The sequence below is a fragment of the Elephantulus edwardii genome, unplaced genomic scaffold (assembly GCF_000299155.1).
Source record: "Elephantulus edwardii isolate Elephantulus edwardi_28Jun2011 unplaced genomic scaffold, EleEdw1.0 scaffold00270, whole genome shotgun sequence".
Lineage (NCBI taxonomy): Eukaryota > Metazoa > Chordata > Mammalia > Macroscelidea > Macroscelididae > Elephantulus > Elephantulus edwardii.
In genome coordinates, this window is record NW_006400020.1 from 3,572,640 (window position 1) to 3,598,220 (window position 25,581).

The 25,581-nt window shown below is 43.2% G+C and overlaps 1 protein-coding gene across 1 annotated transcript in view; it reads left to right on the plus strand.

The window, feature by feature from the left end:
• The window catches only part of NIPAL2 (NIPA-like domain containing 2), a 289,050-nt gene that overhangs the window by 156,725 nt on the left and 106,744 nt on the right, over nt 1-25,581 (plus strand). Inside the window, exon 3 of the mRNA XM_006900023.1 lies at nt 5,500-5,870. Within this exon, the coding sequence (XP_006900085.1) occupies nt 5,500-5,870 (371 nt within the window). The remainder of the gene's footprint in view (nt 1-5,499; nt 5,871-25,581) is intronic.

Consider the following 25,581-nt stretch of genomic DNA (forward strand, 5'->3'; position numbering starts at 1 on the left):
CCTCATTCCTTTGAGATTGCAGTGCAGCTTCTTACCAGTAAGCCACCAGAGCTCCCTATACACACACACACACACACACACACACACACACGTCTTAATATCAATCTGTATCTAAAAGCATGGAGCAAATCAAAGTACCCTGATTAAAATGTTTGGTTAAGTGAAAAATAGGGATTTTATTGGAACCTACCAATGGCTCCATGGCAGAAACGGCCTAGCAATCTTATATCTGCCCAGCATCCAATAAGTAGGTGAAAGGATAGCATATCTCATGCATTTTAAAACCACACGGTGTTTCCCTCATTCTGCTTCTTAGTCTGTGTACAGGTTCTGCATGAACATAGTTAAGTGTTCCAGAATTCCAGTTATTCACAATGATATCCATAATTTGTTATGATCCACAAGTTGAGTGCCCTTAGATAGTCAAGATAAACATCTAGTACTCTCTCCTTTCAGCCCAGATTCAGCTAATGTCAGCAATGATATTCCTCATCCCATGTCCTCTTCTGAATCCGCCTTGAATTTCTGGCAGTTCCCTGTCTATGTATTGCTACAACCATTTCTGGACTTCAGGGAAACTTTACTTGCATGTGATATTAATGATATTGTTTGATAAGGTATGCATTCTGTTAGGGCACTTTTCTTTAGAATAATGAACACAAATATGTATCTTTTCCAGTGAAGGAACAATCTTCCAAATCTCCAGGTGAAAATTTCCTGGAGAATTAGCTATGAGTTAGTTCCAACTCAACAGCAAATAACAGCAACACCAGTTGCATTTGTTTGTTGAAACGTCTCAATTGATAGTTTGTCAATTCCTATAGCATTGTTTTTCATCAATGCCTTTAGGGCAGCTTGAACTTCTTCCTTTGATGTCATGCTTGTCCATATACTATTTCCTGAATGGTTGAACACTGATCAATATTTTTGTTGCAATGATCAATCTTTTTTTTGATGTTCCTTGTGTCATTCAATATTTTACATATAAAATCCTTTAATATTGTATCTCAAGGCTTGAATTAAAAATTTCTTCCTTAAAGCCTTGGAATCCTATGGGGCAGTTCTAATGAGTCAGGATCTGTTTCACAGCAACAGGTTCAGTTATTATCTATATAGAATTTTGTGTGTGTATGTGTGTGTGTGTGTGTGTGTGTGTGAGAGAGAGAGAGAGAGAGAACACACTCAGGTGGCCTAGTCAGAGGTGAGTTATCCTGCTAACCCAAGGGCCTCACCTCTATTGTGGTTGGAATCTACCAGCCACTCCTCTAGAGAAAGATGAGCAATCTCCTCTCATTTACAGCCTCAGAAACCTGCTGGAGTGTCAGCTATGAGTGGGTTCTGACTCAATGTCAATGAGTAAGTTTGAGGGTATAGAGCACTTACTCACTCACTCACTGCTGTAGACTTGGAACTGACGGGAAAGCTGACCCCTCCCCCCTCCCCTTATTTGGTTTCTGTGGCTGGAAGAGCTGTCCATGGGAGGAGAGTGCCCATTTTCTCTCCATGGAGGAGCTAGTGGATTCAAACTGCCCACTTTGGGGAGATAGATAGATGAGAGAGGGAGAGACGGGGCTGGGGGGAGAGAGAGAGAGAAGAGTGCCCATCTGTCTTCCTTGAGACACTGGTGGATTGGAACCACCCGTGAAGAGCCACCTTGGAGTTAGGAGCTCAGCTCCTCATGGACCATGCCACCAGAGCACCACAATGATTAGCTCTGAGTTGGGTACCCAGTCAACACTCTTGGTACTAGCAACACTTTAGAAATCAAAAGACATGTTGGGTTGGGAAGCACTCCTGTTAAGGACCTCTCCAAAGGCCTAAAGAGCAAAAATGTCAGTTTAAAGACTAACGTGCGCCCAATTCAAGCCATGGTCTTTTCTATTACTTGCTATGCATGTAAACATTGGATAATGACTGAGGATGGTAGAAGAAGAATTGATGCCTTTGAATTGTGGTGCTGCAGAAAAGTGCTGAACATCGCATGCACTGCCCAAAGGACAAGCAAATATGTCTTTAGAGAAGGTACAACCAGGCTTCTCCTTGGAGGTGACTGTGGTGGAGCTTTGTCTCACATACTTTGGGCACACTGTTAGGAGGGGCCAGTCCTTGGGGAAAAAAAATATCATACTTAGAAAGGTAGAGGGTATATCAGGTATAAAGGGATGATGAGGATGGCACAGGATAGGGCAGGGTTCAACGCTATTGTTTATTGGGTTGCTATGTCTATCTGTGTTTTATTGATTATGCAAAGGCATTTGACTGTGTGGATCATAACAAACGGTGGCTGACTCTGAGAAGAATGGGAATCCCAGAACATTTAATTGTGCTAATACGAAACCTATACTTGGACCAAGAGGCAGTAGTCAGAACAGAGCAGGGTAACACTGCATGGTTCAAAATTGGGAAGGGTGTACGCCAGGGATGCATCCTGTCTCCATACCTTTTCAACACGTATGCAGAGCAGATTATCCGAGAGGCTGGGCTCTATGAGGAGAATTGTGGCATCAGGATTGGTGGAAGATCTATTAACAATCTGTGTTATGCAGATGACACAACCCTGCTTGCTGAAACTGAGGAGGACCCCACGCACTTGCTGCAGAGGGTCAGGGACTGCAGCCTTCAGTATGGACTAAGGCTCAATGTCAAGAAGACAAAGATTCTCGCCACTGGACCAATTGGAAGCGTCAGGATGGATGACGAAGAGATTGAGAGTGTTCACAGCTTCAGTTTGCTCGGCTCCACAGTCAACACTCTTGGCACCAGCAGTCAGGAAATAAAAAAGCGTATCGTGATGGGAAAGTCTGCTGTTAGGGACCTCTCTAAGGTACTCAGGAGCAATGGTGTCTCTCTGGAGACTAAGGTGCGCCTGATACAGGCCATGGTATTTGCAATCACTTGTTATGCATCAGAGAGTTGGACAATGACTAGGGAGGACAGAAGGAGAGTGGATGCTTTTGAGCTGTGGTGCTGGAGAAGGGTACTGAATGTACCATGGACTGCCAGGAAAACAAACAGATTCATCTTGGAGAGGATTAAACCAAGCTACTCCTTGGAGGTAAGGATTCTGGGGCTTCGTCTGACATACTTTGGACATGTTGCCAGGAGGGACGGGTCCTTGGAGAGGGACATCATGCTTGGGAGGGTGGAGGGACAGCGCAGGAGGGGAAGACCCTCTATGAGATGGATTGATTCGGTGACTGGGGTAATCGGGATGGCTGTGTCAGAGACGGTGCGGTTGGCACAGAATAGAGCAAGGTTTAGGGCTGTTGTGCATAGGGTCGCTATGAGTCGGAAACGACTCGACGGCACATAACAACAACAACAACATGAGTCATAGTTGACTCAATGTCACATAACACAAACACAGACAGTTGTATGCTATAGATTCTGATACGATTCTGAGAAGCTGGACTATATGAAGACTGGAGGAGGACTCAATAATGACCTGAGATATGAAGATTGTACAGCCTTACTTGTAGGAAGCAAAGAGAACTTGAAGCTCTTATTGATGAACAGCAACAGCTTCAATATGGTTTATACCATATTATCAAGAGAACAAAAATCCTCACAACTGGATATCAACATCACGACAAATGGAGAAAATATGGAAGTTGTCAAGAATTTCACTTTACTTAGATCCACAATTAATGGCCATGGAAACTACAGTCAAGAAATAAGCTATTTCTTTGGGCAAACCTGCTACAAAAGACCTCTTTAAAGCAAAGGTGTCACTTTAAAGATTTTCCTGACCCAGACATGGTATTTTCAACTGCCTTCTATGCATTCCAAAGCTGGACAATGAATAAGGAAGACAGAACCTGTACATTTTTGGGGAAGGAGATTACCCATCTTCCTCCAGCACATTGCTGGCTAATAGGTAAATGAGACTGAAGAAGAACTGATGCCTCTTGATCGCTATGTTGGTGAAGAATATGTCATACATTATAAACTGCTAAAAAGAAAAAAGAAATCTGCCTTGGGAGAAATATAGCCAGAAATATGTTCCTCAGAATCTAGGAAGGGAGCTCTGGTGGCCTAGTGGCAAGACGCTGCACTGCAATCCCAGAGGTACGCAGTTCAAATCCACCAGATGCTCTGTTGGAGAAGGAGGGGGCAATCTCCTCCTGTACCAGTCAGATCCGATTTGACACTACACATAAAAAATAATACAATAAAAATGGGAAAAAAATTTAAAAAAAGAATCTAGGAAGACAACACTTTGACTCACATACTTTGGACATTTATCAGGGGGACCAGTTCCTTTCTCCCTCTTTCATGATGTTGCCTACTGGCCCAGTGGTAAGGACTCTTGTCTTCTTGATATTAAGATGCCATCCATATTGAAGAACTGAAACTGTTAATGGTATCTTCTTGCTTGGATCCACAGTCAACACCTTTAATATCAGCAATAAAGAGATAAGGAGACGTACTGTCTTGGACATATCTGTTGTCAGGGACTTTCCAAAATACTAAAGAGCAATGATGCCAGTTTGAAAACTAAGGTGTTCCTGATTCAGACCATGGTCTTCTCAATCACCTACTTTGCAACAGAGAGCTGAACAATGAATGAGGATGCCAGAAGAAGAATGGATGCCTTTGAGTTGTGGTGTTAGAAAAGAGTACTCAATATCTCATGGACTGCAAAAGAATGAACAGGTATGCCTGTGTTGAAGAGGATGCAATCAGAGGACTCCTAGGAGACAAAGATGGCAAAGCTTTGGTTCTCGTGCTTTGGACATATTGCTAGGAGGGGTTATTCCAGAGGAAAAGATATCATGCTTGGAAGGGTCGAGGGTCAGTGAAGGAGAGGAAGACCCCCATCAAGTTGGAACGACATGGTGACTGCAGCAATGGGCTCAAGTATGATGGTGAGCAAGGCACAGGATAAGACAGAATTCAGGGCTGTTGTTTATAGGGTTGCAGTGAGTCGTACTCAATTGGATGGCACCTAATAACAGCAAGAAAATGGTTCCTGGAGAAGGACAACATGCTTGATAAAGCAGAAGATCCGCTCCAACAACGGGCTCAAACATAGCAGTGATTTTGAGGATGACTTCATTCTGTGGGCTGCCACAGGTTGCTCTCAGAGGCACAGGTGGTGAAATGTCATCTCACATTCTTTGGGCATGTCTTTGCTAAAAGACATCATGCTTTGAAAAGTAAAAGGCCTGCAGAAGGAAGACCTTCAATGAGATGGACTGGCACATTGCAACAATTCACTTGAGCACGGTGGAGACTGTGAGGATTGCCTCAGGATAGGGAAGATTTCCATCACTGGGTCGTTTTGAGTCAGACCGTCACTACCAGAGCTCAAGTGGCCAAGCTCAGGGAGGACGAAGGTAGTTCCTTCCCCTGACTTTTGCAGACCCTGTACGCTTGCACTCAGATTTCCCTGGGCATTCTGGCCTGTGCGGATGTTGTGCACTAAGGCCTGGTGGGTGCAGGGCGCGGTGTGAGCTGGGCCACCCCAGGAGGCCGCAGCCCGCCGGGCTTCCCCAGGGCCCTCGCTGCAGAGCCTGGGAGGCCGCTCCGAGCCAGGCCAGGCCGGGCGGGCCGGCACCTGCCTCCGTGCGGGGGCGGGAGCCAGGTGGCCTGGGCGCGCCGCCTCGCCTCGCCGGGACGCTGAGCAGGAAGTGGCCTCGGCGCTGGCCCGGGAACGGCCTCCAAGAGCGCGTCTCCTCCGCGGGGCCTCGCGCTGCGGCCGGCTCGGGTGGCGGCCCAAGCCCGCGCCTGGGGAGCGAGCCCTGATGGCGGCGCTGGTGCCCGGGGACGCCGCCTCGGCCGCCCTGGACGAGCTGGCGTGGAACTTCACTTACGGGGCCGGCGCGGGTAACGGCTCCCTGTCTGGCGAGTGGTACCGCAGGAACCAGGTAAGGGCCGCCCGCCGCGGAGCTGGGGAGCAGGGCGGTGCCCGGGCCGCCATCGCGCGCCTCTGGCTCTGCGCCCCGCTTCCCTGCCAGCTCCCCAAAGGACGCCCAGGCTGCCCAAGTGGGAAACAGACACATGATGTTTGCACGCATTGACCTAACTAGCCCTCAGGCTGAAGAGCAAGCACACCCCATTTTCTATTCTCTTACATCCTTAACTGCAATGGGTCCCCATGTCTGGGGCCCTGACCTCTGGGGTCATCCCTGGGACTCCACTTCTCCAGCCTGAAACCACCCTCTCCTCCCGGAAGGATTCTAGGGAGTGTGGGAGTGAATCTCCACTCTTATTCATCCCAAGATCATCTTACAGGTTTGTTGTTTGTTTTTTTTAAAGTGACACCCCATTCTCATAAGCAGGGAACTCATGAAGAGCACCCAAATGTCAGTTGGCGCAGATGCGCTGCGCGTGTGTCCCCGAAGTCTCTCTGCTCAGCCCTTCCATTTCCTTGAGAGGAATGTTCATCCTCTCAGGTTGCAATTGCGTGACTCTCTCAGCCGTTCTCACCGGCCCTTTGGGAAAACATTGTCAGCCTTAACAACGCCAGTTTATGCTGGAAATATACATTTAACGAGATCAAAGAAGGTTGGAGCTGCCCATTTCTTTTTTGGCATGGTTTAAGATCAGAATAGGAACCCTGGCCAGCCAGCCTTTCCTCCAGCAGCATTTCTATTTCATGTAGAGGCGAATGAGGCTGTTGGTGGAATCCAGGCTGCCTCCTCCTTTTAAGTGTAGTACTTTGTTCTTACTCTTTAACAAATCCGCCGATCTTTTTATTTCAGCCCAAGATAATCACAAAATATGTGTTGCTGTTCCTCTCGATTGTGGTTTTCATCCTACAATCTAAAAGCGTAGCATCCTTTTATGCTTAAAAAGTGTCTGCTGTTAGTCTTGAAGATGTTCACATTTTGTTCTGCCAAGCATTAATGCAAAAGATTTATATCAAGAAAAAAAATAAGCATGTTCACTATTATTCATCTTCAGTAAAGAGAGGAGGGGGGAGTTATTGCTTTAAATTTGCTTTTGTTTTTCACAAATAACACTGAAATAGAAAAAAAAATGGAGAAACTGATTCCTTTTAATCACAGAATGTAACCTACCCCAATGGGTGGTTGGAAGAAAATACCACTTTTTTAAAAAGATTTATTTTTGTAGTTGTTGAAAATATACACAGAAAAAAACACATATTTTATGGGAAGTTGAGGATATCTGTTATGTTCTGTTTATGTTGAAAAGTCTCCCAAGGAAAACTAAAGAAGAAATTGTCCCCTTTTGGTAAAGAAAGTAGGTTTGTAGTTGTGACCTGCCGTGGCATCATCCAAAACAGAAGAGAACTGTTTTCACAGTGGAAAGCTCCGTAGTCATTCGTTCTCTTGAGCATTTCCTGGAATTCTTGATTGTCTTGGCTCTCTGACATTGAATTCAGGTTGTCATCTGACATAATGGGAAGGGAACAATAATGTTTATAAGGCTTAACTTGTCTTTGACAGTATGTGTTTGTACAGGTTGGAAAGGGTGTGTCCACAATATGCTAATAAAAATTACTCAGCTGGCATCGAAACCATTGCTGATTCCACATAAGACTGTGTGTGTCAACTTTCTCTTCGTGTAAACCATCTTATAAGACTGTGACATTTTAACCTTCCAGTAATTGTATTTGTTTTAAGCAAAAGCAAAAATTGTTATTTTTTTAAAAAAATTCATTCAACAAATGTTTCTTGAATGCCTCTGCCAGCAAAAATAAAATGGAGCCTGATTTTCTTTTTCTTTCCTCATTTGACACTCACAGAAGATAGATGACTGAAAAGGGGGATGGCTTCAGAAGAATGTAGTGCAAGATGTAACATTGTGACTCTCATCACTCAAAATTGGCCTTGCCTGGTGCAAAGTCAGGGTTTAATGTGACACTTTCATCAATGTTATCACAAATGAAATATTTGCACACTGTCTGTTCACTAATAGCCCAGTTCTCTGAGCCTTTCAAAATGATAACCATCAAATCTGATAAATTAACCTTCCTCATAGAAAAATACTGACTCCCCTGGATCACTTCCAAGTAACAGACGAGGGTTTATCAGTGTCCTCTTAGAAACAGTGTCGTCTAAGGCAAAGTTGTGCAGGTTTCTGGACAGGGGGCATCTCAAAGCAAAAAAGACATTATTCAATAGAAAGCATTTGAGGGGAGCCAGGGAGGTGAAGCCTTCACCTCTTTTGTGCCGTTCTAGTGTTTGCCAACTTGCTATACAACCCTGTCTATAAACTTAAAAAACAAACAAACAAACAAAAGAACACAAAACCCCCGAGATCTCAAACTCATTGCCAGTCACATTGGCACCCGAGAGTGGCCCTTTATCAAGTTTTCCAAGGCTGTAAATATAAACAGGAGGAAAATGCTTATCTCTTTTCTTTAGACAGCTGGTGGATTCGAACCACTGGGGATAATAGCCTTTGGGTAAGCACCTCACCACAGACTCTGCCACCAGTGCTCTCTATAGAGTGGCACAAATGGTTAAATGCTCAACTCCTAGCTGAAGTGCCAGCAGTTTGAACCCACCCATAGGTGCCTCAGAATAAAGTCCTGGTGATGTGGTTCTAAAAGGCCAGAGCCTCAAGAAGCCTATAGTTCTACTTTGTACCAGTGTGATTTGACCATGAGTCAAAATCAACTCAGTGACAATAACAACAAAGACATGCAGATAGGATGCTGTAGGTGGAGTTCTGCAGGGGTATTTTGTGTTTGATGCACACATTTCCAATGCAGAGCATAGTGTTTCTAGGATGTTCATTAAACTGTCTATTGTGTACAAAGCACTTGGTGGTTAGTGTAGTCTAAGACTAAACCTTTCCTTGTAGAAATGCTTTTCACTGCTTGGGAGGATAAGCTATGGAGATATCTCTAAGCAAGGCAGTAACTGGTGTTCTGTGGGTAAGATCAAATCCTGTGGAAATTCAGAACAAAGTCACTTCCAGCTGGAGCCATCAGGAATGTTGTGGAGAGAGGGTATTTGAACTACACACTTATGAATAAACATGGTTTCATTGATAGGAGTGCTCAGGTGAAAGGATTCAAGGAAAGGGAAAATCACGGACTCAAAGTGGGTAGGATATTTGGGAGCCGAGAAGCAACCCACTTCTCACAGGCAGGTAGGTGGTCCTTGTCGTTGAGTCAGAACCAACTCATAGCTGATACCAGCCAGCAGATTTTTTCCAAGGCTGTTGCTTAAACGGGAAAAAATTGCCTGTCTTTCTCCTGGCAAGTGACTGGTAGATTCACACCACCAGAGAAGCACTGCCTTCGGTTTGGCAGTACAACTCACTATGGACTTAGCCACCAAAAGCTCCAATCACATGAGAGGAGATTGCCGATATTTCTGCAGCAGGACCACTGCTGGACCTTGAGAAGAGAATTAAAGTGACCTTTCTAGTTAAAATGAAAGAAGATGACATGTAATGACAATGAAATATGGGTGCTGATGGTGAATTGTCTTGAAGGACTGGCTAACAGGTTTGGATGGACGCTGCCTTAGAAACAGTAGGGAACCATTGGAAGTATTCTGAGCAGGGATTGAGAGAATCAACGCACATTAAATAAAAGAACTTAAAACTAGGATAAGCAACGTGCCTCCGACCGGCTAGCACAGACTAAATCCAGCCCTTGCATATGTCTTGTTTGACCTGCAGAGAAGTTTATTTAAGATCTTTTAAGCTTCTTGCCAACATTTTAAAATTAGTTGATTATATATATATATAATTTCAAGTTTCCCTCATCTCTATAGAAAGTAAAACTTCTACCAGCACTGGCTTTCTGGCCTACAAAGCTGTGAGCTGAAGCTGCTCATGGGTTAGACTAGGTGTATACACTTCTCTTTATCTCTTCTCTCAGCTCTTTATTATCCTTCTGACCCTGTCGCTCTCATTTTTGTCAAATTGAAATCAACTCCTTGCTGGCTCTCCATTGCATTTCTGAGACTATACATTGCATGGGAGGAGACTGTATGCATTTCTCCTGCAGCTGGCTTGTGGATGAAAAGTGCTAGAGGCCTGGCCTGTGGATGAGCCGCAAAACTCCTTACACACTACTCAGCCAGAGCTCTCTGACCCAGGAGTGTTGTTGTGGACCATTGTGTCAAGATCATCTTAATAGCTGTCCCTCCAGTGAATTTTCAGAGACAGCAAGTCAGAGGAGATTGTCCCTCTTTCCCCCATGAAGCAGCTGATGGATTTGAACTATGTACCTTGAGGTTGGCAGCACAACTCCTTACCATTAGGCCAGGACAGCTCCCTGACCCTGTAGACACTTAAATGTGAGAGCAGTGTTGGAAACTGTTACCTTGCCTGTGCTGTTAACTTGGCCAAGTCACTTTGTATCTCTGGACTTCAGTTTTTCTCTGGTAAGAAAGAGAATTTGGAGGCCTCCTCATGCTGTGTCACCTGTTGCTGTTGGTTCTGATTCATGGTGGCCTCACATGTGCTGCCGAGTGGAGCTGCTTCATAGGATTTCCTTGAATGTCATCTTTATGAGAGCAGATCACAAGACCTTTCATCCATAGTATCACTGGGTGAGTTCACACTTCCAATCTTTATATCAGTCAGTTGTTGTTGTGTGCTGTCAGGTCCAAACCAAACTGTAGGTGACCAGCAGGTTTTCAGAGGCAGTAAATCACATTCTCCAGCCTTCTCCTGTGGAGCAGCTGGTGGACTCGAACCTCACGCCTTTGGGATAACAGCACAGCTTCTTGCTACTAGATCACCACTTAGTTCACATAATTTGCATCACCTAGAGATCTTCCTTATGCTGTATGGTTCAATAAATAAATGACAAGACAGGCAAAGGAATAGCTGTTGTTGTGGTTGTGGTTGTTGCTATTGTTGTTGAATACTATAGAGCTGACCCTCCAGCAGGTTTTCAGAGGCAGCTGATGCATTTGGACTGCATGCCTTGGGGTTGCCAGTGTAATTCCTACCTCTAGTATGAAAAATATTGTGACAAAATTTTCTGTTGTTGGTTTTTAAAATGTATGGTTATTGCTAATTATCTAATCTCATAAGGACTTTGCAAAAAAAAAAAAAGGGTTTATTCTTCAAAGGGTAAGATGAACATAACATTCAGGAGTTTTTATGTCCCTTATTTGAACTTTTGATTTTCAATGGCTTCAATTTTTAAAGTCAACATATATGAAGGGAAATTGATACAACTTGGCAGGAAAGAAGTGAAGAGACGGACATTTGTTATGCATTTACTGCGTGACACTTTATAGCTATTATCTCATAGTTCTGCAGCTCCCCTGTAAGGTCTGTGTTATCCTCACAAGGAGACCTGTGTTAAATAACTTGCCCCATAATTTTAAAGCTAGTAGGTTTAACTACAGAGCTGCAGTATTTTTGTTCCGTGCCTGAAAGTCATTGCTTAGAAACTAAAGCTTGAAAAGAATGTGATGTGAAGAGTGAGGGAGTAAGAGGATAAGTGAATATTGCTTGTCTTGCTGTACCGGAGTGAAATTGCCTTGAGCTTTATATTACCTTCTTATTGATTCAGCTTTGCCACGATCTGTCTCCTTCCCGCTGGTAGCTGCGTGTGAATACCTCACAAAGAAAGAAAAGTGTTCAAATAGCTGAAGGGTTGGGGAGAGGTCTCATGGCCCTATCCATTTTCCTCTTAAGCACTAAAGTGCTTGAAGGAAAAGGCTTTTGGCTTGTTTTGCTCATTTTTATTGATTTTTCTCTTTGCCTTCCTTATATATCCAACTTGATGTGTTTCCTTTATTGGGTATTCTAGGAGATGTACATACAGTAAAACCTGTGACAGCTGGAGACTGGAGGGCCGGAGACTGTCAGAGAAGGAAAATTAAAATGTTTCCCACTAAAGTGAGCTACAGAAACATGATAAGAATATGCCCTATCAAAGGTAGAAAACTCACAAGACCCAGAATCAAGGCAACCCCCTTCTAGCTCCGGCTCTCGCAGGTCTCACTGTAAGACAGCATATGGAAGGATGGAAGGAGAGCAGAGGGAAGGGGGATAGAAAAGGAGAGATGGATTGTTTCAAACCAGCTGCCTCAATGCATTTGTTTTCTTAAAAAACAAACAAAAAAAAACCCCAAATAACCCACAACCAACCTCATACTAACTAGTTATGATAATAAGGAGCTCTGGCAGTGGAGGTAGGGGTATTGGGTGCTGTCCAGTTAAGGACTAGTGATCCTTTGAACAACAGATTGTCATCTTGCTCTGTCCTGCAACATTTTCACAGCCTCCACCATGCTCATGTCCACTGTTGCAGTCACTGTGTCAGTTGTCTCCTTGAAGGTCTTCCTCACTTTCATTGACTCTCTACTTTTACACACACAATCTTTTATGGTGCTCCTGACAACAAACCCAAAATGTTTGAGACAAAGTTCCACCTTTCTTGCCTCCAAGAAACACCCTGGCTTCACTCCTTCCAAGAGAGACTTGTTTGTTCTTTTGGCAATCCACAGGATTTGAAACCCTTCACCAGCACCACAATTCACAGTCATCGGTCATTCTTTGGTCTTCCTTAACCAACTTTCACATGATATGAAGCGGTGAATAGACCATGACTTGGGTCAGGTGCACCTTAGTCTTTGAACTGACGTTCTTGTTCTTTAGGACTTTAAAGAGATCCTTGAAATCTAGAGTGAAGGCTACATGGTGGAGTGGACCTGGGCGGAGGGATTGTAATACAATGAAAGAATTTTTCTTTTACTTTTCCAAAAGGCTAGTGTACTGGGGGGGGGGGGCAGAGTTGGGAGGGGAGAAAAGTGCAACAGTGAATGAATGGAAATCCAAAGTCTCTATAAATTTTTACTGAAATTAATAACAAACTTAAATTTAAAAAAAAAGTTTTGAAAAAAAAAAAGATCCTTGACAGATTTTCCAAGTATGACATGTCTTTTTATTTCTTGACTGCTGCTACCATGGGTATAAATTGTGGGTCCTAGTAAAGTGAAATCCCTGATGACTGCAGTCTTGGCCTTCACTTGTCATGACAGTGCCTGTTGGTCCAGTTGTGAGGGATTTCATTTCCGTGTTGGGGAAGTATAATCCATCTTCAGGGCTGCAGTCTTTGATCTTGTTCAAGAAGTGCTTCAAGTCCTCCACGCTTTCAGCAAGCAAGGTTGTGTCTCAGTATAAAGTAGCTTGTTTAAGAGTCTCCTCTCATCCTGATGCCACTCTCTTCTTCATATAGTACAGCTTCTTGAATTATTTGCTCAGCATATATGTTGAACAGTTGTGGAGAAAGGAGGACACAACCCTGACATATAAGTTTCCTGATTTTAAGCCATGCAGTATCTCCTTGCTCTATCAGAAGAACTGCTTCTTGGTCTGTGTAAGATTTTTAAATGAGTACGATTAGAATTCCAATTAGAGAATTCCAGAACACTGGCAGTGTAGCGCGTAATATTGGGCTAGTAACCAAAAAGTTTATTTTTCAGATCCACAAGTTGCTGCACCCTGATAGTGGTGGTGTTAGGGACCATCAAGTCGACTCTAACTCATAGAAACCCTGGAAACGAGCCTTGCTCTGTCCTGCTCCATCCAGCCTCACAATCTCTGATGAGCCCATTGTTACAGTCACTGTGTCAGTCCATTTTGTTGAGGGTCTTCCTCTCTTTCTCTGCCGCCTTTCCCAGCATGATGTGTGTTACCGCTTGTATTGTGTTACATATTGGGCAGATAACCAAAAAGGTTTTGGTTCAAATCCACCAGCTGCACCAAGAGAGAAAGATAGGCAATCTCCTCCTAAAAGAATGTAGCCTCAGAAACCCAGTAAAGGGTGGCTGAGAGTCAGGTTTGATTTGACTGGTGTGGGCTGTGGTTTTGTACCATTGAGTAGGAACTGACCTAAAGCTGACTGTTAGTGAGTTTTCAGAAGCAGTAAATTGCACTGGAGGAGACTGATTTTCTGTCTTCCATAGAACTGCTGGTGGATGTGAACTGCAAGGCGTCGAATTGGCAGTGCAACTCCTTACCACTTAAGCCGTGGGTAGTTGTAATGATAGCATTGTTGTGGTCAGCAAAACTGAGGCTGTGGAAAGCTTTTTGTGGACTGTTTTCTTCAAAATGTTTGTTTGCAAGAAACAAGATCGTGAATGGAGCGGGAACAGAATTAAAAGTTGTGTCAGAAAAATCGATACATACAACTAGAGGAGTTAGATGTACAGAGAGATAAAATTCTTTTCTAAAATTGCTGTAAACACAGTGATTCCTGGGAGGAGGGTAGGACTTGTCCTTGGACAACAGGAAGGCTCTGAGAAAGAAGATGATGCTTCTAATTTTTTGTCTATATATGGTCCATGGTGAAATATTAGCTTAGTCATTGGGCTGATGACCAAAATGTCCATGGTTTGAGTCTCCCTGCCAATCATGGGGAAGCAAGATGAAGCAGTTTGTTTCCTTTGGAAAAGCCCACTCTCATAGTCTCCAGGTTACACACTGCCAGCCCGCATGACCCACAGTTACCATCTAGCTGTACCATAAGTAACAGTCTATAAGATCCTGGCCCACTGCTCACCAGTTTCTCCAAAACGAGCCTGCTGCCTGTGGTCACTCCTTGATCTTCAGTAGCAAGAGCTTCAAGGCTTTCTCACTGTCTGCAAGCAAGACTGTGTCATCTACATAATGTAGGCTGTTGATGAGTCTTCTCCAATGTTGATGCCATGTTCTTCTTCATATAGTCCAGCTTCTCAAATAATTTGCTCAGCACACACACTGCCTAGATTGACTTTCTTATAAAAAATCATAGGTACAGATCTTACAACCCTCTGTAGTGGTGGTGCTGTTGTATCAGTCATGCATGTGTCTTCAAACAATTGCACAAGGGTTTTTGAAGGCCCATTATTTCAGAAGTGGATAGCCAGTCCTGCAAGTCCATCTTGTTCTCGAAGCTCTGATGAAATCTGTCTGCCATGGGTGACCTTATGATTATTTTAAATACTAGTGGCATAGATTCAAGCATCAGAGCACTGTAAAAGCCACTACAATCTAGCATACTGACGGAAATTACACGAATGATCAAAGACCAGACGCATTGTGGGATGACATCAAGGACATCATGCATGAAGAAAGCAGATCATTGCAAACACAAGGAACAAAGAAAAGACCAAAATAGATGTCAAAAAAGACTCTGACTTGCTCCAGAACAAAAAGAGGCTATAATAAAGGGAAGAAATGCTGAAGTAAGAAAACCAAAGAGGTTTCAAAGAGCAGCTCGAAAAGACTTATAAGAAAAGTATGATAAGAAGATGTGCTAGGAGCTGGAGTTAGAAAATGAAAAGGGAAGAACACGCTCAGCTTGTCTCAAGGGGAAGGAGCTGAAGAACGAATTCAAGCCTCGACTTGCAAAACTGACTACAATCCATAGCGACCCTACGAACAACAGATCTGAACCCAGTCCTGTCCTGCACCATCCCCATGGGCTCCATCACGCTCGAGTCCTTGTTCTAGTCACTGTATCAATTCATCTCACTGATAGTCTCTCTCTCTTTTTCTGACCCTCTACCTTTTTCAGCATACTGAAAGAAGACCAAAGACTACAGCCTTCAATACAGGTTACATCTCAACATCAAAGGAACAGAAGCCCTCACCACTGGACCAGGAGGCAATATTCTGGTAGATGGAGAAAAGATTGAAGTTGTCAAGGATTTCAAGGTTGATCCACAACCAAGACCCATGGTAACAGCATTCAAGAAATAAAAAGATGGCAAACAACACATGCTGGCAAGGTTGTGGAGAGATTGGAGCTCATATTCACTGCTGATGGGAATGTAGAATGTGATACTGCCTCTATGGAACTTTCTCAAAAAGTTGGGAATAGAAATACCATTTGACCCACCAGTTTCACTACTGGGAATATACCCTAAGGAAACCAGATCCATGACTCAGATAGATACATACCCATGTTTATTGGGGCATTATTCGCAATAGCAAAGAGATGGAAGCAACCCAAGTGCCTATCAACAAATTAATGGACAGGGAAACTATAGTACATTCACACAATAATGAAAAATAATGAACTCATTAAACATTACACAACATGGGGGAACCTGGAAGGCATTATGCTGAGTGAAATATCTCAGTCAGTGAAGGACAAATACTGCATAACACTGCTGTTATAAAACAGGACAAACATGGAGGGAGAGATAGAGGGAAATGAGTAAATAGATAATGAACACTGCACTAGATCAAATGAAGGTAAGAACTATCCAAAAGGAAGGTTATTCAGTATTATATGCATGACAACTATCTGGAACAAAGGTGCATTGTGGGAAGGGCTGGGGGAATGGGGAGGAGAGGAAGGAAGAAAATGTGTGGTGGTGGTGTTGTTATGTGCCGTCAAGTTGCTTGCAACTCATAGTGACCCTATGTACAACAGCCCTAAACTCTGCTCTGTCCTGTGCCAATCGCACTGCCTCCAATATACCCATCCCGATTACCCCAATCACTGAATCAATCCACCTCATTGAGGGTCTTCCCCTCCTGCTCTGTCCCTCCACCCTACCAAGCATGATGTCCCTCTCCAAGGACCGGTCCCTCCTTACAACATGTCTAAAGTATATTAGACAGAGCCTCAGAATCCTTGCCTCCAAGAAGCCACCCAGTTTAACCCTTTCCAGGATGAATCTGTTTGTTTCCCTAGCAGTCCATGGTGTTCTCAATACTCTTCTCCAGCACTGCAGCTCAAAGGCATCAATTCTTCTTCTATCCTCCTTGGTCATTGTCCAACTCTCTGATGCATAACAAGTGATAGCAAAGACGATGGCCTGTATCAGACGCACCTTAGTCTCCAGAGAGACACGATTGCTCTTCAATGCTTTGGAGAGGTCTCTAATAACAGACTTTCCCATGGCAATATGTCTTTTAATTTCCTTGTTACTGGTGCCAAGAGTGTTAACTATGGAGCCGAACAAACTAAAGCTGTGAACAATCTCAATTTCTTCACCATCCATCCTGATGCTGCCAATTGGCCCAGTGGTGAGAATCTTTGTCTTCTTGACATTGAGCCTCAATCCATATTGGAGGCTGCAGTCCTTGACCCTCTGCAACAAGTGCTTCAGGTCCTCCTCAGTTTCAGCAAGCAGGGTTGTATCATCTGTGTAATGCAGATTGTTGATAGGTCTTCCACCAATCTTGACCCCATATTTCTCTTCATAGAGCCCAGCCTCCCAGATAATCTGTTCTGCATACAGGTTTAAAAGGTATGGAGATAGGACGCATCCCTGGCGTACGCCATTCCCAATTTTGAACCTGCAGTGTTTCCTTGCTCTGTTCTGACGACTGCCTATTGGTCCAAGTATAGGTTTCTCATTAGCACGATCAGGTGTTCTGGTATTCCCATTCTTCTCAGAGTCAGCCACAGTTTGTTATGATCCACACAGTCAAACGCCTTTGCATAGTCAATGAAACACAGATAGACATTCCTCTGGTATTCCCTGCTTTCAGCTAAGATCCATCTAACATTAGTACCACAACCCCTTCTAAACCCAGCCCGGACTTCTGGCAGTTCTCTGCTGATGTGTTGTTTCAGTTGGTTTTGAATAATCTTCAGTAGAATCTTGCTTGCATATGAAATCAATGATATTGTTCTATAGTTTCCACACTCTGTTGGGTCACCCTTCTTTGGGATGGGAACAAATATCGATCTCTTCCAGTCAGTTGGCCAAGTGGTCGTTCTCCAGATTTCTTGGCACAACTTGGTGAGCACGTCCAGGGCAGCATCTGTTAGCTGAAATATGTCAATTGGTATACCCAATGTAAAAAAAAATAATTTTTTTAATGTTTAAAAAAAGTATTAAGAGTCTTGGAAACCCTAAGGGTCAATTTTTGTCTGTCTTAGGGTCATTAAGAGCCGGAAATAGGTTAGATTTTGGGTTGTTCATTTATTCATTTTGACCTGCATATGTTTACGGGGATCAATTTCATCTACCTAGATAATTCTCATTTGTCATATTCTAGCTCTGCGTAATAGTCTACAATTTCTAAAAATTTTCAACAATAATACTAGCATTTTTTTATTATTCAACTTGCATGTTTCACCTAAACAATATTTTTTTTTTAACTTAAGAGAATCATTCCTTAAAAAAAAATTCCATGATTATTCAGATTGGTATTTGAAAGCCTTTCATGGAAAGGGTAACAATCCCCAAGGTTCTCTTTTTGTTCTAGTAGAGAGGAATTTTAAAAGCTCACCCTCTTTACTATGTGTGCAGACAAATTTCTTAATTTCTACATGATTTGGCTTCCTTGGTTGAAATGGAAAGAAGAAAAATAATACCTTACAAGGTTCTTGTGTGAATAAAATGAGAAAATTGATGTCAAATGCTTAGCAAAGTGCCAGAGACAAAGAAAGTACTCAGTAAATACCAGCTGTTACTAATAGTAGCAGCCCTGGAGGTACAGTGTGTAACAGGTTGAGCAGGCTCCTTCACAAAGATTTACAGCCCTGGAAACGTGAGAGAGATTTGATACAAGTTGGAACTGAATCTCCAGCAGTGGGGCCTTGTTTGTTTTTGTTGAATACCAATAGTAGGAGTCCCCGAGTGGTGCAAGTGGTTAGGAAGCGCAGAAGTTGACCAAAAAAAAGAAATCTGACTCTACCCAGAGACACCTCAGAGTAAAGGCCCGTTGACCTACTTCAAAAAACTCAACCACTGAAAAATCGAGGGTGCACAGGTCTACTGTGAAACCCAGTGGTCAGAATCTACTCAATGCTCACTGGAAATTATTCATAGTATTATAATCAATTTATAATTTGTGGAGAAATAGGTATTTTATCTCAAGCATACTCAACTCATTGCCACTCTCACTTGAGATTCAGTTAAATTCAGTGCTGTCAAGTCAGAAGCAAATCATAGCTGACCTTACAGTGGGTTTCCAGAGGCATTAAGTTGCCTGGGAGTTGACGCCCATCTTTCTCCCTTGGAGGTTGTTGTTGTTATGTGCTGTCGAGTCGTTTGCGACTCATAGCGACCCTATGTACAACAGCCCTAAACCGTGCTCTGTCTTGTGCCAATCTTGGAGGAGCCAATGGATTTGAACCACATTCCTTTGGGCTGACAAAGCAACCCCTTACCTGCTAGGTCACCAGAGCCTCCTGTTGTTGTTTTTGTGTACTGTAGCATTGGAACTGACCCATAGCTGACCCTCCGGTGGGTTTTCAGGGCAGTTAATTGAGCGGGAGGAGATTGTCCATCCTTCTTCTGTGGAGCAGCTGGTGGCCTCAAACCATGTGCTTTCAGGATTGCAGTGTAACTTCTTGCCACTAAGCCACCAGAGATCATATTTATGTGTGTATATATATGTATACATATACTTGGCCAGAACCCCTAGTCTGGGAGTTCCCATTCAGTGTCAACATAAACACCAAACTTGGTACCATTTACTTTAGCTTGTTTGTTTTCTTTTCCTGAAGGACCAATGTGCCTATATTCAGCTTACACCTTTCATTATGTGTTCTTACCGATACCACATCAAGTCAAACCTCTTCACTCAGTCTATTTGTGATCCACCAGTGTGCCCCAATTGCATGGGGCCTGCAGATAACACACATTTCCTGTCCAGTGGAGGGGTACCTGCATGGCACAAACAGTGAAGTCCTGATGTGACTCCTTCGAAGATCCACTTGAGTTTGCAGGACATTGTTGTTGTTGTGTGCCGCCAAGTCAGAACTGACTCAGACGCCATCCTCCAGTGAGTTTTAAAGACAGTAAGTTGGAAGGAGATTGCCCATCCTCCCAAGGAACTGCTGGGGAATTGGAACCACATGCGTTTGGGACTATAGCACAGCTCCTTACCACTAGGCCACCAGAGCTTCCTGAGCAGGAAATGCCAAGGTCTATATGGAGAAGTCCCTGGGTGCCACAGAATGAGGACAGTTCAAGCCCACCCAGAGGTGCCTCAGAAAAAAAGACCTCACAGATTCCAAAAGATCATGGCCCCTTCAGAGAAGTCTGCTCTGCACGCTTAGGGTTGCCGTGAGTGAAATCCAGTCAGTGGCCCCTGTTTCGGTGTTTGGTTTCTCACTTCATGCATGTAGCTCTTTGTATATGCATACCTTTAGTTTTTCTCACTTTGTCATTTTTCCAGTCCTCAGCCATTTTCTGTATAGTCCCTTGCCCTCTATGGCACATGTCAGGAATGCTAACTATATATATATATATATTGCTATTGTTGTTGTTGTTATGTACACTGAGATGGAACTGACTCATAATTAGTTGAGCCTCAAGCAGGGTGTCAGAGGAGAGGAGAATGCCCATCTTTCTTCCATTGAGTGGATTTGAACCATATGACTTTGAGTTGGCAGTGCCACTCCATACCCCTCAACCACCGTGTGTGTGTGAATTAATATAAATTCAATCATGATCTGCACACTTCATGAAAAAGTTTGTTTCTGCCCTGGTTGTGACTCTTAACGAACCACATAGGGTTTTGCACGGCGTACATAATATGAAGGAACCCCAACAGCAGAGTGTGGTACAAGTTGGACAGGTGACTAAAAGTCGAGTGGATTAAAATCACCAGACACTTCCAAAAGAAAGATAGGCAGTCACCTCCTGTGTAGATTTGCAGCTTCAGGAACTCGATGGCACACTGCCATGAGCTGGACCTTACTCAAGAGCAGGAGACTTTGGTTTTCTGCTTCGCATGATCTGAGTGCCCTGCTCGTGGCCCCTGCAGGCTTCCTAAGTCACTAACCTCACCTCCCTGTCCCTGTCAGCTTGTTTCCTTCTTCCAGTTCCTCAGACAACTGGCCAGTAGACTTCTTCAACTTGTCATCATAGGCTCTCTCTCTGTCCTGGCTTTTGAGTTTGGCTTCTCTCCCAAGAGTGCTTTGTGAGTTAAGAGACTTTTGATTGCAAGTTATAGAAACCTTACTTCAGCTGGCTTAAATAATAAAAGAAAATAATCTGTTTCAGTGACGTAAAAGACAGAGGAGGTCTGATTCAGGCAAGACTTGATCCTGGACTCTAATAATGCAAGAAGAACTCATTTCTCTCTTGCTTACTTTTCAGCTTTCATTCCTCGAGGTTGATGGGTCATTGTACAAGACTACCTGCTCCCTTTCTCTTCCAAGAGAGGCATGCTTACATTTCTAAGCCTCTAGCAGGAATATATAGACTTATTCTTTATAGCTAAAAATTACTAGACTTGGGGGAAGGGATTGTATAACAGTGAAAGAATTTTTCTTTTACTTTTCAAAGAGAAGAGCAAATTGAGGGGAGGTTGGGCAGGGAGAAAAGTGCAACAATGAATGAATGGAAATCCAAAGTCTCTGTAAACTTTTGTTAAAATCAATTTAAAAAATTATGTAGTAGAATAAAACATTTGCAAGTAAAAAAAGAGTATATGTAGACTTTATTCTGCTCAACCAGATGAGATCAGTGTCCTGAACCAGTCACATAGGCCAAAGTTACTGATCTTGGCATCCCCAAAGCACATGGGCCCATCATGGAAGGAAGACTGAATACTGCATAGAACAGGGGTCCTTTAACAAAGACGAGGAAGGACTTTGGTGGTTCAGTGGTAGAGATTCTTGTCTTCCATATGGAAGACTTCTTCTTGTTGTTGTTGTTCGTTGCCGTCGAGTCGTAGACGACTCATAGCAACCCTGTGGACAAACGGCCTGAGCACTGTTCATACATAGAGTTTCTGAAGGCAGGCCATTTCGGAAGTGGATGCTACTCCTGGTTCCAGGCTTGTTTTACTCAGGAAGCTCCAGCCAACACTGCCCACCATAGGTACCCATTACCATGATTGGCACATCACTGTCACAGTCTTCAGCATCACAGCAACCACGAGTTACCTCTGTACAGCAAGGCACAGACCAGTGCTATTCCAGGAAAATGTGGCTGCCTCCTCTCCCAACCGCCTTTGGGCTTAAGGTCGCCTCCTGCCTCAAACCCTAGGCCAAGCCTGGCTTGCCTCACTCCTGGGGACAGAGCAAACCTGCACTTCAAAACACATGCCCAGAAAAAGCACTCGACTCCAAAAGCTTGCCATGATTCCTGCGCTCTCGCACCACCATGCTCCTTCTGGCAAGGAGAAGTTCCTGAGACCCTGGGAGGAGCCAACCAGCATGGAAGACTTAGGTTCGATTTTTTTTTACCCCAGGCCACCACCCATCTGCCAGGATGCTACTCCAGTTTGTTCCATTGTCACTGTCCCTGTGACAGGGAATTGGGGCGGGAGTGGGAGGAAAAGATTTGGAAATACTTGAAAAACAACATTTGAAGAAGTGGGTTGAAGTGGTCTTACTTGTACTGTCTAGTGGACTATGTATGTTACACTTCCAGGGCTAACAATGCAGTTGTGTGATTGAAAAGCAGAGACTTGATGGCTAAGAGGAAACACCAACAGACACCCTTGTATATGGCTGCCTGCGTCACAGCAGTTGAACAAGATTTAGACCTAATGTTTCCAGCAGTTGTCATAGTCTTAAAGCTGAGCATCACATTAGTCTTTTCAACTTTATTTACAGACTCAAATAACGTTACCACCAAAGACTTTTGCGAGTGGCATGTATGAGTTGATCATGAGGTATTTGAGGACCTAGCTCTTAGACCAGGATGTGAGAATTTTGCCAGGAATATGAGATTTGGAATAAAAGGACTTTGCTTGAGTACGAGAACTAACCCTTTAGAGGTAGTGAAGAATCCAGGTAGCAAACTTGAACTTCATTCTTGTCTGGTGGATGGTAATGGCCACAGAAGCCAGTCAGTAAGTGACAATGGCATGTCCCCTCCATTATACGGAGGCAGAAACTCAGTCAGTAGGTGGAGCCCTAAATAGACAATAGAATTAAATCTGGGCCTGGGCTGAGGAGCTGGTCAAGTCCAGTTGGCAGGCATTCTTCCCACTTGGGGCCTGCACTCCAGAAACCACGGCAGGTGTGGGCAAAAGGCTTGCAGCTGAGCAAGCTCAACAGTATCCAGCTTCAGGGGAGAAAGCTCCTTCTAAACCCTGGGCCCCAGCTCATAAGACAGCTTGCAATCCTGCTTCTTTGGGAACAAAGGATTCCAGAATTTTAAAAGCATTATTATGAACATATTCTTGCAAAACATGAAAGTTCTGGGACCTTATATTGATTTGGAGACAAACAATGGCTTTCTTTGTGTTCAGCCTGTCTGCCCTTATTTCAGAGTTACCCTTTCCAAGTATACATGGTTAATGTTTCTTGTAATAGAACCAAGTTTAAGACCTCCTTAACTGGAATTTCATCTATTTTTTTGGACTATTGTTGCTCTCCTTTTAACAAAGTGTTTAAAGCCCCCAAAGGATGTTTTATTAAATATAATACTTTTCCCATGATTTTTTTCCTGCTGAAACTTAAATTTCTTTAAAAAAAAATTGAATTCTTAGTAAAACTAAGGCTTATCCTTAATGGAGTTCAGTTTTTTAAAATAATGAATGTACAATTATGTAAATAAATATGTTCCCTAGTAAAAGACAAAATGTAATAGTTCTTAATTGTGTGAGAAGGTAATATGTTGGGCCTTTCTGCTAGGTTTTAAGGTTGATTTAAAGTTGGTGTGGAACAGCTTGAAGAATAGCAATGATATACTATGTTATGTAACCTTGACCTTTTCGATTGCCTTTTAAATCACCAGATTTGGATCCAATGTCATGAAACTTTCTCAAAATAGGAAAGCAACAGTCTTATAACATGAAATAACCACAATAACAAATAAAAAATCTATTCCTGTTTGATTTTTTTCCATATCTTTCACTTATGGGATTATAGTTTCAACTTGATTTGAGTTAGTATTCTAGGCAACTAAATTACTTTCAAGAGTGAAGGAAGATTAAAGATAAGAGTAGCCCAACCTATTAATCCAAAAAACATTTCTGGATTCCGGGTTGTCTCTAATGTTTGCTGTCATGAATATTGCTTCTTCAGGACCATATTTTAATGAACCACCCTCATTGCAACTTCTGAAGTAGAGTCTAGTTGATCTCCCTGCACCATCATCTCACTCTGCCAGTCCTTCCTCCATGTTGCAATAAAAATGAGTCTTCTAATAGCCAGATGTGGACAGTCTTCTCTAGGGTATTGCTGTACACTATTGAATCAGGACTGACTCCTAGCTAACCCTCCAGCAGGTTTTCATAGGCAGTAAGTCACATGGGAGTTGAATGGCCATCTTTTTCCTGTGGTACAGCTAGAGGATCGGAACCATGTACCCTTGAATTAGCAGCACAACTCCTTACCACTAATCCACCAGAGCTCCTCTCTAGTGTAGCTCCTCCCTTCATGTCTGAGCACTGCCTCCAGAAGTATGATGCACACAAACTCCCGCCTCCCTCATCAGTCCAGCCAGCTGTATGTCTTGGTTATATAGTGCTTCTGTAATGAAAATACCACAAATAGGTCACTTTCACAAATAAATTTATTTTCTCACAGTGTAGGAGCCTAGAGATCCCAATTTAAGGCATCAACTCTAGAGGAAGACTTTCTCTCTGGCATCCCCAGGGTTGAGGAGGTCCTCAGTGCAGTGACTGAAGAGCCAAAGGATGTGTTCTGCTCCCACTCTTTTATTGGTGGTAATCAGGTCCCTCTGCTTGATTGTTTCATCTCTTATATCTCAGAAGAGATTGACTGAAAATAAAACCTAATAATGTAGGTTATATTTTGCCTCATTACCATAACTGCTTCTTTTTTTTATTATTATTATTAAATTTTATTAGTTTCAATGAACACTCACAGGGATTCTGGGCTTTCACTCCTTCATTGCCGCACCATTCTCTCCACCCTCCTCCCCAGTTTGTTCTTCTTCCCCGCCATCCGAATGTCAGATTTAATTGTCCAATTGCCACAGTGCTTGTCAAAGTCAGTTCTGATTAATCTCCTTTGTCAGTGTGTCCTTTGCCATTCCCTATCACTCCTCCCTGAGAGAGACTTCACCCTGAGTCATAAGGAAAAGGGGATGGCGTATTCTCTTAGCTACTTCCTGCTGAAAAGGGACGCTGTGGGATTCAGGGTGAAGATCTTCTCTCACTACTCTAAAGGGCCCCTTTGGCAGTAGGAAACACATAGACTATTATGGAGATTGATTTTGGAATTTAGATGCACTCTTATTGATTGTGCTTGGCCGTACATGTTCATATCCTTGAAGATGTATCATGGGGGTGTTGCAACCTAGAAGACACAAATTTGACTAACAAGTTATAAGTACATGAGTCAAAAATTATGGAAAAGTAAAAGAAAGGATTCTTTCATTGTTTTACAAACCCTCCCCCAGGTCCCCTCCACCATGTAGCCCTCGCTCTAGACTCCTGTGATGACAGAAATACCTAGTCATATATCTCTTTTAAACAGTTTTCTCCCTCCTCTGTTTCAGTGCAGTATACGTTATTGAACCCATCTTACTCAGTTTCTCCCCAACCCCAAGGACAGTCCCATTCTACAACAGTGGCATCATGTAATATTTGTCCTTTTGTGACTGGGATATTTCACTCAGCATAATGTTCTCCAGAGTCAACCATTTTGAATAATATTGCATGAGTTTCTTGTTTTTTAATGCAGCATAGTATTCCATTGTGCGAATATACCACAGCTTCTCTAGCCATTCGTTTGTTGATGGGCACTTAGGTTGTTTCCAACTCCTTGCTATTGTGAACAAAGCTGCAATAAACATGGGT